The 15,343-nt window shown below is 43.2% G+C and overlaps 2 protein-coding genes across 2 annotated transcripts; both read left to right on the forward strand.

The window, feature by feature from the left end:
* The first annotated feature begins 850 nt into the window (after window positions 1-850).
* mcm7 (minichromosome maintenance complex component 7) lies at window positions 851-10,241 on the forward strand. The gene is made up of 15 exons (XM_083980210.1): window positions 851-1,048; window positions 3,379-3,458; window positions 4,024-4,188; window positions 4,363-4,487; window positions 4,592-4,772; window positions 4,871-5,008; window positions 5,105-5,254; window positions 5,414-5,528; window positions 5,635-5,766; window positions 6,250-6,333; window positions 6,675-6,886; window positions 7,170-7,435; window positions 7,538-7,706; window positions 8,800-8,909; window positions 9,681-10,241. The coding sequence occupies exons 1-15, from the start codon at window positions 1,018-1,020 to the stop codon at window positions 9,904-9,906; spliced, it is 2,184 nt and encodes a 727-aa protein (XP_083836336.1). The 5' UTR covers window positions 851-1,017; the 3' UTR covers window positions 9,907-10,241.
* A 2,591-nt stretch (window positions 10,242-12,832) lies between these two features.
* and4 (actinodin4) lies at window positions 12,833-14,702 on the forward strand (the record flags this gene model as incomplete). Its single annotated transcript, XM_083981203.1, has 2 exons — window positions 12,833-12,991; window positions 13,881-14,702. The coding sequence occupies 2 exons, from the start codon at window positions 12,833-12,835 to the stop codon at window positions 14,700-14,702; spliced, it is 981 nt and encodes a 326-aa protein (XP_083837329.1).
* Between the last annotated feature and the right edge of the window lie 641 nt (window positions 14,703-15,343).

Genomic DNA, 15,343 nt, shown 5'->3' on the forward strand with positions numbered 1-15,343 from the left:
ACATATGAACAAAAAAAGATATATATATATATATAATAAAAAAATAAAAGAAAATAATTGAAAAATAAAGGTAATTTGATTTTTTTGTTTTGTTTTGTTTGTTTGTTTGTTTCATATCGGAAAGGAGTGGGAAGAAGTAAAACTTATTTACTCCCACCCCTTATTCATAAATTATCTATCAAGTTATCTAGTCATTATTACTTGAATTTATCTATCAAGTTATCTAGTCATTATAATACAGTAAGTTAATTTATGAGTTATTTAACTGGATTTATTCTAATATATTATTATATTTATATACATATAGATGTATTCTAACATATGATTACTAATCTTTATCTCTCTATATAGTCAAATACATATAAAAACATATACAAACACATTCATACATACAAAGACAAACTGAAAGTAACATGAACCGAGCAACAAATAACTAAGTCGGTAAATAATACCCAAATAAATAATAATAAGCACCTTGTGGTTGTCAGACACCCTCATTTCTGTACATACTGAAAATAATTTCTTTGTATTTCTTTTTGAACTGGATGATTAACATACATAATTTGTTGAGGAGTGCACAAAGATTAATAGCAGCATTTTATGTCCGTGATGGTCGGATCACTCCAGCTTTCATCCCGGGTCACTTCATACAGTCAGAGACGTTCACAGTTGTATGAAATCCAATCGTCGCTTTTCGCGCCATTCCTGACAAACGGGGCGGAAGTCTGTTGGATCACGTGACGCGCCATCGCCCGCAACTTTCGCGCCATCCCGAAATCCCGCCTCTCCCCGCGGAAAGGAGCGACCTGATTGGCTGCAGGATACGTCACACTCGCGCCAGTTCTTGCAACCGCGACCGGGGAAGAAACTCAAGCTGCAAAGTGAATGAACACTGGTCTCCGGTTGATAGAGAAGTAAAAATAAAACCGCGAATTTAAACTGAATCGTTGTTCATCGGAGCCTTGAAGGTTTGGGGAATCACGTTATCTCACCGGAGGAGGATCAACATTTACAGCCATGTCTCGTAAGGATTACGCGGCAGAGAAAGGTAATGGGTTAACTTTTTCAATAACGGCATGGCAGCAACTGGCTGGCCTAAATGACTGAACTTTTAACTGAACGTGTTGAGTAAACTGCTCCTGAGGCGGGGATAGTTTAACAACGGGGTGCACTGGTCGGCCAATTTATTGTGTTGGTGCAGTCAATAATTAGTGTTATTCAGCCACTACTATAACATTATCTCCCCCCCCCCTTTTTTTTTTTTTTACTCTGCACTAACTTGTTATCCTCAGACATCTACGTTTACATTTATGCACGTTAGCTTGCATGTGAATTTGTTAACTAAAACCGTGCTTTAGATGAGGGGTTGTTCACCTTTTTGAAGTTGCACAAACTTTCCCGATCGCATGATAACTCGGTAGGAACTAGTTGGGTATTGTCTGTCTGTTCGCCTGTTGACTACACACACACACAGTGACCCGGATGGATCCGCTTAAACAAAGGGAGCAGGCGCCAGTGTGCAAGCACATGTCCAACAATAACTTGCACCACTCCAGCTAGTAAGTTGATGGAAGCGGATGGGAGAGATTTTTGAGTTATTATGCTGTATTAACGATAGAAAGTGGACATCGGATGCTCGTTTTTTATCTCATTGAAGCCTGTAACATCTTCATCCGTGAAACAAAACTGTAAGATAAAGCGAAACCGTAGAAAAGTCGGGAGTTTTGTAACGTCAAACACGTTTTACGTCACAGAGAACGTTACGACTTACTTCGAACCGCCATTCTGTTTAAATTGTTTACATGGAGCTGCGTTGTGTAACTATACCTTTAAATGCTTGTAAAGAATCCATTGTTTCCAAAAAAGAAAACCTGTACAACATTAATAAGTTAGACCTTGTTTTAAAAGCGTATTTAAACGTACCTGGCATGCCCGGTTTCATTCACTTGTTTCAGGTCTTTAAATCGTCTCCAATCCAAGATAGTAAGTGCTCCACTAATCATCAACCACCAACAAGTTAGCTGCTCCCAGTCAACGGTAGTGCTGCCTTAGCACGTTAGCATGTTAGCTCATCTGGCTGTCACACAGGTTAACGTGCCATTTTGCATTTGGATGTTAGGACGGCAATCGGTTGGTGACTCACCACCACTTCTTGACACTTTAAATCGTTGCTTAGTGTTAAGTTTAATAACGTAAACTAATACAAACTAATAAAAGCAATACAGGGCTCCAGACTAACTTTTTGTTACGAGGAGCACAGTGGCCCCCCACTTAAAATTTTAGGAGCACAGTGCACACACACCGAAAGTCGACTTGCAAAGCAAATATTCAAATTGTCTTTAATTTATGATCCTCACACACTTTGGCCTGTCACCTGTAATAAGTTTTATATTATTTGAGTCGCCATTTCCTCGTTTCACCAGTGTTAAATAATAATACTTGCACATATTGAAACTATATGTGTAAAATGCTGCCATTTCAATCACAACAACAATCAATGGCTAAAATCGATGGAGCTGTCAGCGTTCCACACAACAACCTCAGGGTAACGTTCGAAGATGGCTGGCCACGCTTCGAAAACAACAGCCCGGGACTATTTCCAAGAGCGGATGGGGTCGCGGAGGGATATCGGCGGAGTGACTAGTGACGAGGCACAAAAGCCATGTGCTGCTTTGTTTACAATAACATCCTCGAACAGCGAAATTTATAAACCAGCAAGCTTCAGATTTTACCGCTACGGCGTCAAAGTAAGTGGGGGCATTTTAATGAGCCGTCGTGGTCGTACTAGTTAATCGTTTCTCGCGGCGTAGAATTAAATATTGTTAGTAGTTGTGGTTCTTTCGAGAAGTGAGGGATATTTTTCCCTTTAAAAAAAAAATGGACACTGAACTGAGCGGGTGCCTGTTGTTGTTGTTTTTGTTGTATTTACATTCTCAACCTGCAGCGATGTGTCGCCTTGCGTCACTTATTTCACTCCAGAACTACGTTAGTAAGATACACTCGAGGGGGGGATTTGGTTCATGCCGCACATCAGTGGCAGTTTGTGCTTTTACTGTAGGCAATAGTGACTCATCGAGATTACAGGATGCCATGTTACTCAACAAAGGGGGTCGTCGCAGGACAGCAAATTAGCTCCCAGTGCATAGGCCCACTGGTGGTGGTGGTGTTGCTCATTCCCTGCAGCTTTTAAACTCAGAAAGCTTCTTTAATGCTATCAATAACAATCAATACACAATGATGTCTTTGTGTGCACATATAGCTAACAATCTCCACCTAATTTCTGCTGGATGTGGCCTGTGTGTGTTTTTTTTTGTGTTTTTTTCTTTCTTCCTGCTGTGAAATGAAATAAAGCTAAAGGTGTTTTTTGTTTTTTTGCAGACAAATGCAAAAGGTTCCTGCAGGAGTTTTACTCTGAGGATGACAATGGGAAGAAGGTGTTCAAATATGGAGCTCAGCTTGTAAGTACAGTAAACATATGATTAAAAATGGGCGTAGCTTTCAGAGCCTCACCAAACAGGTTTACAATATCATGCTAAAAAGTAATAAATATGCTTGGAATAACATGCTGATGTAGTAGGTGTAGAGTTTTCTTTTGTCCTTTTTTTTTCAAATTGTATTGTTGGCTACTAATTGTCTTACCCTAGAGTTAAACAGTACAGTGAACAGCTATTGTTTTCAATTAAAGAGGCTGCAATTTTTATTTTAGGGAAATTACTTTTGGCTTTAAAATCTCCGTTTTAAAAAAAAATCAGGGTTCACACAATATCGACTGGTGCAACTATAAGCTAAATATTACTTAATATAAATTCTGTATTTAAGCTAAAATCCCAAATGTATCTGACTGTACAGCATGCAAACCAGCATTATCAGGTTGGGCTGTACAGTTGTATCTGGATGCAATATGGACGCCTGCCCAAGTCTGAAGTGTAGAGGTGTCATTGTTTTATTGAGCAGTATCTGTATCTGCAGACGAGGTCATGTAATTGTTAAGTGGCTCATCTAATTGCTCGTCTGTGTGTACAGGTGGCGCTGGCCCACAGGGAGCAGGTGTCTCTCTTTGTGGATCTGGACGATGTGGCAGAGGAAGACCCCGAGCTGGTCGAGAGCGCCTGCGAGAACGCCAAACGCTACACGGGCCTGTTCGCCGATGCCATCCATGAGCTGTTACCAGAGTACAAAGAAAGAGATGTACGTTCATTTACGCATTTGGTCCTGTGCACGGTTTAAACACAATCAAAATGTTTTTATTTTTCCACGAATGTGTGATATGGGTGACCTAAAAAGTATTCATGCACCCATTACACATGTTTTTTTTTCTTTTTCTATCTATTAAAATAAAAATGCATTTGCTTTTGAATCCAGATTGTGGCCAAAGATTCCCTGGATGTGTACATTGAGCACAGGCTGATGATGGAGCAGAGAGGCCGCGACCCTGCAGACACGCGAGATCCACGCAACCAGTACCCGCCTGAACTCATGAGGCGATTGTGAGTTGAATCATTCTGGATTTGTGTTATTATGCTAGAATCTGACATGTTTCTTGATAATGTGTATGAATACGTCTCTTATGAACATTATCCTCTATCCACAGTGAGATGTACTTCAAGCCTTCCACCGCTGCCAAACCTAAAGTTGTGCGTGACGTACGAGCCGAAAGCATCGGGCACCTGGTGACGGTCCGAGGCATCGTGACCCGTGCCACCGAGGTCAAACCAATGATGGCTGTAGCTACTTACACATGTGACCAGTGCGGCGCTGAGACCTATCAGCCAGTAAGATTTGTTTTTGATGTGTTGTAATCGATTCTATCCTACGATGAGTGGTGAAATAATCAGGAATCCATCATAATGTCCTTCTCCTTGTCCTTCAGATTCAGTCTCCCTCCTTCATGCCGCTCATCATGTGTCCCAGCCAAGAGTGCGTCACCAACAAATCTGGCGGCCGTCTCTACCTGCAGACCAGAGGCTCCAAGTTTGTCAAATTCCAGGAGCTGCGCATTCAGGAACATGTGAGGAACCAATCACAATGAAATCCTCACTTGTTGCCATGAATTGTTGCAAGTTTTGTTTTCTCATCAGTTTATTTTGTTGTCTTTTTTTTACAGAGCGATCAGGTGCCTGTTGGAAATATTCCAAGGAGCATGTCGGTGTACGCCCGTGGAGAAAACACACGTCTTGCCCAGCCTGGAGACCACGTCGCCATCACCGGAGTTTTCCTCCCTCTTCTCCGCACAGGTTTCAGACAAGCTGTTCAGGTGAGTTTGATTGGGTTTTATATTTTTGTTTTCAATCCAGGCTGCAATACATAGCCATAAAAGGAATAATACAGTTTCCGTGAAGTATAATGGGCTAAAACTGTACAAATGTATCAATCTCCCTGTCTCCATTAAAATATTTTGTTTTGGTCATTTCAGGGTCTTCTGTCAGAAACGTACCTGGAGGCCCACTGCATCACACTCATGAACAAGACAGAGGATGATGAGCTCGGTAACGAGGATTTGACTGACGAGGAGCTGCGCAGCATCACAGGTAGGGAGGGAGGGGTCTGTGTGGGCAACAGAACAGAAGCCTGGCAACGCAGACGCTAAAACCTCATCATTAAGTCACTGAAGTGACTTCGTATTCTCTGTTGCAGATGAAGGATTTTATGAGAAACTTGCCGGCTCGATCGCACCAGAGATCTACGGACACGAGGACGTGAAAAAAGCTCTGCTGCTGCTGCTGGTTGGAGGAGTGCAGCAGGCACCTAAAGGCATGAAGATCAGAGGTGAGCACGTTAACCAGTTCTTTTAAGCGATCAACGGTCAATTGCAGACTTTGTCTTGAAAGAAAATAAAAGTTGTCGGAGTTGCAAATCATTACCTATCAAAACCAGGTAACACTGTTGATTGCTCCCAGGCATATTCCATTACTCTGCTGCAGTAATGATTGTCAGTCCCTCTCCACTTAATTGTATCATGGAAACAATTTGTGTGTCTTAACAGTAGGTTGTTCTAGTGAGCCAAGTTTTAAAGCTTTCAACAAAATCTGTCAAGAGTGAATTATCTTAATGCCTAAAAAAAATAAATGGGTTAATTGACAAAACATATATTATATAAATATTAAATGGGATAAACAAACAGACTTTCCACTTAATGCTTTCAAGCTGTTTACCAAATATTGTACAGATAACGAGGAGAGGGCTCAGACAAGTATTTGCCCTGATGAAATTTTGTAATAACTGCAACTCTGTTTTGGCCTCTTCTTTCAGGCAACATAAACATCTGCCTGATGGGAGACCCAGGAGTCGCCAAGTCCCAGCTGCTGTCCTACATTGACCGTCTGGCTCCTCGAAGTGAGTACAGTCCTGTTTGTTGGAGGAAAAGGCCTTTTTTTATCTGGTTTAATATTTTATCTGGTGAGGCATTTTTTCCCCATTAGGGCTTGGATGGTAAAATATTAACTTTTAGATGTGATGGTCTGACTGGAGAAGAGCAGTATGGGGGCTTTTTTCTTTCTTTTTTGGACACTTGAATGATCAGGAAAACCACAAAGTCGGCACAAGTGTCGACGACATTATAAATGGAGACGAGTTTGATAAAAACATAATAGCTTTGTGTGCACTTTTTGAAAATAGAATATATTTGATTTCATCCAGGTTTCATTGAATTAACTTTCTCCCCTGTCCTCTTTCAGGCCAGTACACAACAGGCCGTGGATCATCAGGCGTCGGTCTGACTGCAGCAGTGATGCGTGACCCCGTGACCGGAGAAATGACCCTGGAGGGAGGAGCCCTGGTGCTCGCCGACCAGGGAATCTGCTGCATTGATGAGTTTGACAAGATGGCCGACGCTGACCGCACAGCCATCCACGAGGTGATGGAGCAGCAGACCATCTCCATCGCAAAGGTGAAGAGAAGCACAACCACAACTAGTGGTTTAATAAGACTTGACTGTTGATACATTGAATTGCATTGTGTATAGTATATTTTTGCATTAGAATATTTTAATTTATTCTATTTTATTTTGTCTTATATTATTTAATTTTTTATTTTATTGCTACTTTTTACTATATTATTGGACCTTTATGTCTCTACCTGTGTAAACTGACCTTTACTGCTCTAAAAATATTACGATTCTTAAATGTCTCTGTGAAACACACGTTGACCGTCCGTCTCTCTCTCCTCCGCAGGCCGGCATCATGACCTCCCTCAACGCCCGATGCTCCATTCTGGCCGCCGCCAACCCCGCCTACGGCCGCTACAACCCCAAGAAGAGCATCGAGCAGAACATCCAGCTGCCCGCCGCTCTGCTCTCCCGTTTCGACCTCCTCTGGCTGATCCAGGACAAGCCGGACGCCGAAGCCGACCTGCGCCTGGCCCAGCACATCACCTACGTCCACCAGCACTGCCGCCAGCCCCCTACTCACTTCACCCCCATCGACATGAAGCTGATGAGGTGACGATCTGCGTTGTGTTTTCATTCACTGCTACATTTAAAAAGGTCAGTGTCGGTGTGATAAATAACGTAACAACTGACTTATAAATAATTCCCCTTCAGACGTTACATCGCTTTCTGTAAGAAGCGGCAGCCTGTGGTGCCCGAGACGCTGGCCGATTACATCACCGCCGCCTACGTGGAGATGAGGAAAGAGGCCCGAGTCAGCAAAGACACCACCTTCACTTCGGCCCGTACCCTCCTCTCCATCCTGCGTCTGTCCACTGCCCTGGTGAGAATCACACCGCCACAAGTCAGCTGGAGCTCAAACGGCTCCATTTTGTCTGATTTTATATTTGTTTGATTCAAGATTTAGAGCCTCCGCTTATACGACGACATTTGAAAAAGTAAAAAAAAAAATACATTGGTTTTTGTAGCGAGGTTGATTCTGTCCTCCTCTGTGCCTCCATCTACAGTCCAGTGTGAGATAAAGTGCTTACAGTGCAGGTAGTGATGTTAACCTGGCCTACTGCAGTGTGAGCACTTCTTTCCCACGCTGGACAAAAAGCTCTCCATCACTGAAGAGCCGCTTGTATTTATTTATTTATTTTTTTCCAAATGACTCTTCATTATCAAATCAGATGCATCATTGTGTACATGGATTGCAAACTGGATTAGAGCGTCAGACCTCATTGCAGAATTGAACATGATAACCTGATACTTCCTGAGGGAGGGAGGGAGGGAGGGAGGGAGGGAGGGAGGGGGGTCTGCTATCTGGTGTCTCGGGCCTCTGGTTGCCAAAAGTGCTGTTTGTGCAGGTAGCAGTCATCCACCTACTGCAAAACCAGCACTTCATGCAGACAGGTCGGCAATGTGCTCCACGCTGATTTCCACCAGGGGGCAAACCACTGCTGCTGCCGCCGCAACCCCCCACCCCCACCCCGAGTGAAAGAAACTGTTCGAACTGTAGATTTGAGAGTATCACCGCTAAGTGAGATGCTACAGGAGGGTTTTGTCTGATCCTGGTCAGCTTTGCAGGGTGGGCAGTCAGCCTGTGTGCGTTTGGTGCAGCTGTGCAAACCCATGCAAAACTGACCATGGCCAGAGTCGATCATCTGTATGTTCTGTATTAAAACCTTTTTTTTTTTTTATAGCGTTTCTGTCTGAGGTTCAAATTTCCATCTGTAGAGAGACTAGCTGGTGTTGAGAGGCGGAGACTTGGGCAATTGCCGACCATCCCAGAGGGCATTGCACTTGTCTCGGTCTGACAGTGCCGGCACAGCGCAGCCTTACGTCATCAAGATGGATCTGCTGTCGAGCTAAATTCTTCTGTGGATGAGTTTTCTTCATATTGTCAATAACAAACCGCTCTCCTCCTCCTTCAGGCTCGTCTTCGCATGATGGACACAGTGGAGAAGGAGGACGTCAACGAGGCGATGAGACTGATGGAGATGTCAAAGGACTCGCTGCAGGCAGACAAATCCGGCAGCACGAGGTTGGTGTTAACACCGTGACCTCTGCACACAGTCGGCACCAGCTCCTCATAATCAGTGACCGGATGTCGTTGCGTCTAAAAAATCCTCTTTATGAGCCTCTCGTATGCCCATAACAGTAGCTGCATATCCTGGAGGAAGCTGTAAAACTTCAGGGTTTTTATGGAGCTCTGTTCACACGGCAGCATGTTCACCGAAGCAGGCGTCAAGGCCAGTGACGCGTTCACACCCCTTCGCTACAAACTGTTCTCCAGGCAGCGCTAGAAAACCTCCAGGAGGCTTCTTTTTTTTTTTTATAACAATAGGAGGAGAAAAGAGCCTTGAGTTTACTTGAAATGTGGCATCAGATACTCAAACATCTGTAACTGTTCAACCACACAACTTGTTGGATGTGTGGCGGTCTTTGTCCAACTCTTTCTTCCAAATCCAACATTTATTTACGCCATGAGTGAAATCTGAAGAGATGGAGGAACTACTTTGAGGTTGAACTTCTCTTTTGCTCTTTAATTATGTAACAACTATTTGCAGCATGATCATGAACGACAAAGTAAACGTTGATCTATCTCACCTTCGCCAGCTCCTCAAAATTTCACTAATTAACATGCATCTTGCTACATTTGTCTTGTCCAATTCTGCAAACTATAATATAAGATTTAAAAAACAAAATAAAAGAATATTCACATTGTACAGATTTCATTTTAAGCAAACGAACAATTAAGTTTTGTGTTTCTTGGCTCTAAATGTCTGAACTCTCTCCCTCTCTCTGTGTACAGGGCTCAGCGTCCAGCCGACGTCATCTTCTCTCTGGTTCGCGAGCTCGCCACGGAGGGCGTGGCCGGCCGCGGTGGAGCCGGCGGCGTCGTTCGCATGGCCGAGGCGGAGCAGCGCTGCGTCTCCCGCGGCTTCACCCCCGCCCAGTTCCAGGAGGCCTTGGAGGAGTACGAGGAGCTGAACGTCTGGCAGGTCAACCAGGCCCGAACCCGCGTCACCTTCGTCTGAAGAACCGGGGGACACGTTTCGGCCGCCTGAGGGGGGGAAAACTCTTTATCGTGGGTTTTCTAAAGACTTGTATCGGGGCTCTTCATTTTTCTTCCTCCAGCATTTTCCACAAGAGTCGAGCAGAACCTGGACGTTTTTTTGAGCATGACTATTTTTGCAAGACTTCCTGCTGTTGGAGATCCATAGAGTTTTATGCTTAAGATTCCTATTCACCAATAAATCGCTTGTAAATATGTCAGAACTGGTGTTGTTGTTGTGCTATCTGCAGTTTATGCTTCCAGCTGGAATTGAACATTTCTGTACATTTTATACTTGTAATCAGGCAGGATAAATTAACATTGAGCCTTGTATTGTTACTATAGTTATAATAAATTGATGGTTCAATACTGTGCTGTATTTGGTTCGTTTTGTTTCCACATGAAAAAGTGTCGCAGTCGCCTCTGAACACCTGGTTTGTTGCTGGATCAGCTTTGACGTAATTGCTGCCTTCAGTGGCACCCATTACATGACGTGCTCGTAAAACATGCTAACGTGTAGGGTTGCAACGCACTATTATTTTCATTGTCGTTTTAGTCTGTAAAAAATGATGAATAATACCCTTCGCAGCTGCTTTTAGCCCAAAGTCGCATCTTTAAGTCATTTGTTTGACGTTCAGTTTTTACAGCCTAACATTTCCTCTCCTTGGTATGAACACGTCTTCTGTTCTGGTCTTGTGTTAAACTAAAAAGGTTCAGTGAAAGTATGAAGGTTTAATCTGCAGTATATGAAGCATCAAAGCCAATGAGAAGAAGCACCAGTCACTTATTGCTAATGCATTAATAGGTGAAGCAGTTCACTGTTGCAGACTATCAACAAGGGCTCAACTGATTTAATTGTCTGATCAGAGCCTTTCTCCGATATTTATATCTGTGTGTGTTTGTTGGCCGCAAAAAAAAGATGGGAACGCTTCACTGTGCCTTAAACTGAAACTGTATTCAAGTTGGAATTTTGAAATTGCTGGGCATTATTTGTCCACAAGGAAAACATGTTTCATGTGTTGGTCTTGTAGGTCTGACAGACTTTTGAAAAGAAACGGTGTATTTATGCATTGTAGGCTTCTGCCCTTTTATATATTTTATTTGCATTAACTGCAGTGCTGCTCTGATGCCATTTTGAATATGTTTTTTATTGTTAAACAGAACATTGATGTAGCTCTGATTCACATCTATCCCAAGTGTTTGAACCATATTTGATGGATTATTGCAAAAGATGTGTTTGTATATATTTAAATATCAAATAACTGGTCAATTATTGGAATTTCTTTACTCCCTAATAGTGGTATTGACTCATTGACTTAATTTTGTGATCATCACAGTCAACATTGTGATTTTGCACGGGTGAGAAAACATTTTTGTTTTCAAGTTGGATGAGCTCCAAGAGTTCGATGTGCAGCGACTCACAAACATGTTGATGTTGTGTTTCATATGTCTGCATCCTGTAAGAATGTAGACTTCATGTATCACTTAAAGATTTGATAACATGCCAAGAAAAAAAAAACAGCAGCTTCCCTTTTCTCTGCTGTGATGATAGCAGTTAGAAAAGCAGGTGTTCACTGGGTAAAAAAAAAAACAAATGACCACCTTCAGGAGCTGAGAGCATTTTAGAAATCTTGTAACAACTCATTATAAAGGCACATTTGAGGCCGTGCAGGTTGTCATCTTTGATTTTTTACAGATTTTTTTTTTGGCTGAGATATTGTGTTAGTCGGCAGCATTTTCCCCCACCGTTGCAGTCGTCCCAGCAGGTGATGCTTTCCTCCCAGACTTAATGGGCAGTTTCCATTTGAAGTCTGTTCTCTTTATGGCTTCACTGCTGAAGTCCGGGGGCTTTTTTATTCCTAATTGGCGCCAACGGCCTCATATTAAACGGTATTAAAGGGAGAGGAGTAGACAAGGTTTTTGGTGTCAGAGCTGCTGAGATCCTATTGGACAGGAGATCATGTTTCACCGTGACCCACCCAGAGTTCAGTATTTAACCCACTCAGCCCTGTTGGTCCAGTGAAGACGGCCTCCTGAGCCAGGTGAGTGGCGTGTTGGATCATTTCACTGTGGTACAACTCCATCATGTGTTGTTGCTGCTTTTTATTGTATGTAGTAGAAATGTACACTCATGTGAAAATGTATTTGAAGTTAACTGAGAATTTGGCTTTTAAGCCCTTTTAAAATGTTATTTTTTTAATCTTGGTGTATGGATATTGTAAAATTAGTTGTAAAATTAGCCAAAGCTGAACATCTTATATTTCAATTTAAAAACAAAACATAACTTTGAGTTGTTTTCTTTGCATGTTGCAGGGGTTCAAGATGATTTCTACATTATGGCTGGGGGCGGCTCTCTGCTTTCTCACTTTGCTCCCAGGTCGGTTCTGTTTTTTTTTACATGTTTGATCAACTGCTGAAACACCAACGTCTCAAACTTTTGGGAAATTAACAATCTGTAATCAATTTGTTTTTTTCCCCCTCCAGGGCTGCTGGAGGCCAAATCATTACTGAGCTCCATCCAGCAGGACGGTAACTGCAGACCTCTCCCTTCTTTAACTCAGTCCAGTTGTTGTAGCCACTGTAAAGAAATTTAAACTTTAAATCTCTTTTTAAATACTCACCTTTATAAAAAAAAAAAAAAAAGGCCTTTTTACCCCCTCAGGTCACCAGTGATGCAACTATTTTACATTTTATTTTGTTCTCTGTTGGGCTTTTTACACCAACTTATTGTTTTATATAGTAGGATTTTATTCTTTCTGTGCTTTTGTTGATTGATTTCTGTTTTCTCCTCTGGTTTTAATGCATTTTTTATTAGAGTTTATCTTTACAAGCACCTTGTAACTTTGTTAGGGAAGTTGCTATATAGATTAAGTCTATTATTTAAGTTATTGACTCTTGTTTCAACAGAGATGGTTCCTCTCAGTCACCTCAACATCAACTCAGAGACAGCAAACGACTTCCTGACTCACTCCAGACCAAAGCGTAACGTGGACCCTCGGTGGTACAGAGGAAACCCAGACTTCCAGTCGTACTACAGATACTACAGCAGCATCGGACACACTGAGGGGGTGAGACACCAGCACACACAGTAAATAAGAGACATGGTTCCCAACATTTTTGGGCTCGTGACCCCATTTCGACATCACAAATTTCTAGCGACCCCCATCAATCAAGATGCGCCAGCTCAGATATTTCTATATGCTGCATTTTATTTGAACTCGATTTATATTCGAAAAAGTGAAAGTAGAGAATACAGTTGTTTAAGATTGTGTGTGGTGTTATTAATCAGAATTGAAAAAAGAATAATAATTAGTTTAAAAAATATTTTTTAATAGAAATTTTCTTTTTAATCAATTACTAGACATTTCAGGCGACCCCATTTGAATTTCAGGCGGCCCCACATAGGGTCCCGACCCCAAGGTTGAAAAACACTGCCTTAAACTCTACACCTCTTATTCTGGTCATCTGACATTTGTAATGAGCAGAAAAGGAGAAACTTCCTACAAAAATAAACATTTTTACTTTATTAATGGACATAAAAGTCAATATTCACACCTGTGAAAGTTTCTTTGTGTCACCGTGAATTGAAAAACAGTCAGAAGCAACTGATGTGACTTTTGTGGCTCAAATCCCCTGTTAAAGAAGAAAAGGTTTTCTTCTTTATAATTATTTAATTTTGCCAAAAATGTGAATATTGTCTAAGAATATAAAGGAGGTGCATTGATTGTTGTGTGTTGTTTAGAAATCAATATTCTTTTCCTTTAGTTTCACTTGAATTGAATTGAATTCCTTTATTGTCATTCATACCAAGGTATAAACGGAATTCAAATGCAAACCTCCATGTGGTTAAAAACATCAATGAAGATAAAAAGAAAGACACACAATCAACAACAATAAGACAATAAAATTCAAAATTCACACTTCTCTCTCTCTCTCTCTGTTTATTCTTCGTCTCAGCTCTATGAGATCGACAAGCTGCGGATGCTCTACCAGCAGATGAGGTACCTGGAGCACGCCTACGGCCCCGACGCCTCCTACTACCAGAACAAACTCGGCGTGCCCATGATCATGTGCGACCCGCTTACGGACAAGAAGTGCAAACCCGTCCCGCCTCCGCCCCCGATGAAGGGGGTCCCGAAGTCCACGGACCCCCCGGCGACTCCTCCTCCTCTTCTTCTCCCTGCAGCCCCGTCCATCTCCCAGGCCGACCTGCTCTACCTGTGCAACAAGAAGGACCCCCTCTGCAAGCCGCACATCGTCTACATGCCCACCGGCGCCGTGCCCGTGCTGTGCGACCCCCGCTACCACCCCCACTGCGCCCCCCAGAAGGCCGCGCCGGCCCCCAAGGCCATGCCACAGCCTTTTCCTCCTCCTCCACCCAAGAAGTCGTTCCTTCCTCCACCTCCGCCCATCCTCGTCAAGAAGTCTCCGCCCCCGGCCCCCATCCGCACCTTCAAGGGCATGGAGTACGACTGCGACCCCTACTGGGACCCCGACTGCCTGATCGACCACCCACCCCGGCCCATGAAAGGGAAGGTCGTGGCTCTCCCGCCGCCGCCGCCTCCGCCTCCTGTGGTGGAGGAGAAGGAGGAGGAGGAGCCCGTGGAGGAGCCGGCGCCTCCTCCTGCCCCCGTCAAGAAGATAACCTACCCTTACCCCTACCCATACTACTACCCCATGCCCTACGACCCCAGGGATGATCTGTACGACCCCGCCCGCTTCAAGTACCCTGAGCCCGCCGATGCTGCTGCTGATGAGCCTGCAGAGGAGGGGCAGTAAAAAAAAAAAACATCCAGGACAAATATTGTTTCTCTCTGAACACACGAGACTTTTAATTGACAACATCTAAGTTGCACAATTTCCATTTTGACCTTGTAGCTTCCTCCCTGCACGTCTCCTACCCCAGAGAGCAGCAGCCTGTGCCAAAGCATTGATAAGTTTTGTAGTGTGTATTATTATTTACCTTCACTGTCAGCATGTACAAAAGCAGTCAACACTAGTATGTAATGCAGATGATGATTTTTGAGGCTAATAAAATGTGACAAACCAGTTTTCTCATCACTTTCACTTTCTATACTTTACACAAAGGAGAAAAAAAAAACATGCTCCTTCCGGTGCCACATGGCAGGTAGCAGCAGACTAGTAAAGCCAAGCTTCAGGCTGGAGGAGGAGGGGTGGGTCATTATGTCTCGTTCATATAAATGCTGACTATCAGACCTCCAGCTCTGCAGCCATAATAACTCTCACCCTGCCCCCTTTTCCTGCCGCGTACCCCCTTCTCTCCAAAACCTCCAAAGGCAACTGAAACAGCAGGAACACAACTTCAAAAGACGAGCTGACTGCAAACACAATAAACCTGACTATAAACCTGCTGCTAAACCACCTCTCCACGTAGCCCACTCTCATAATAAGGCTCATTT

The sequence above is a fragment of the Trachurus trachurus genome (genome assembly GCF_905171665.1).
Source record: "Trachurus trachurus genome assembly, chromosome: 10".
Taxonomy (NCBI): Eukaryota; Metazoa; Chordata; class Actinopteri; order Carangiformes; family Carangidae; genus Trachurus; species Trachurus trachurus.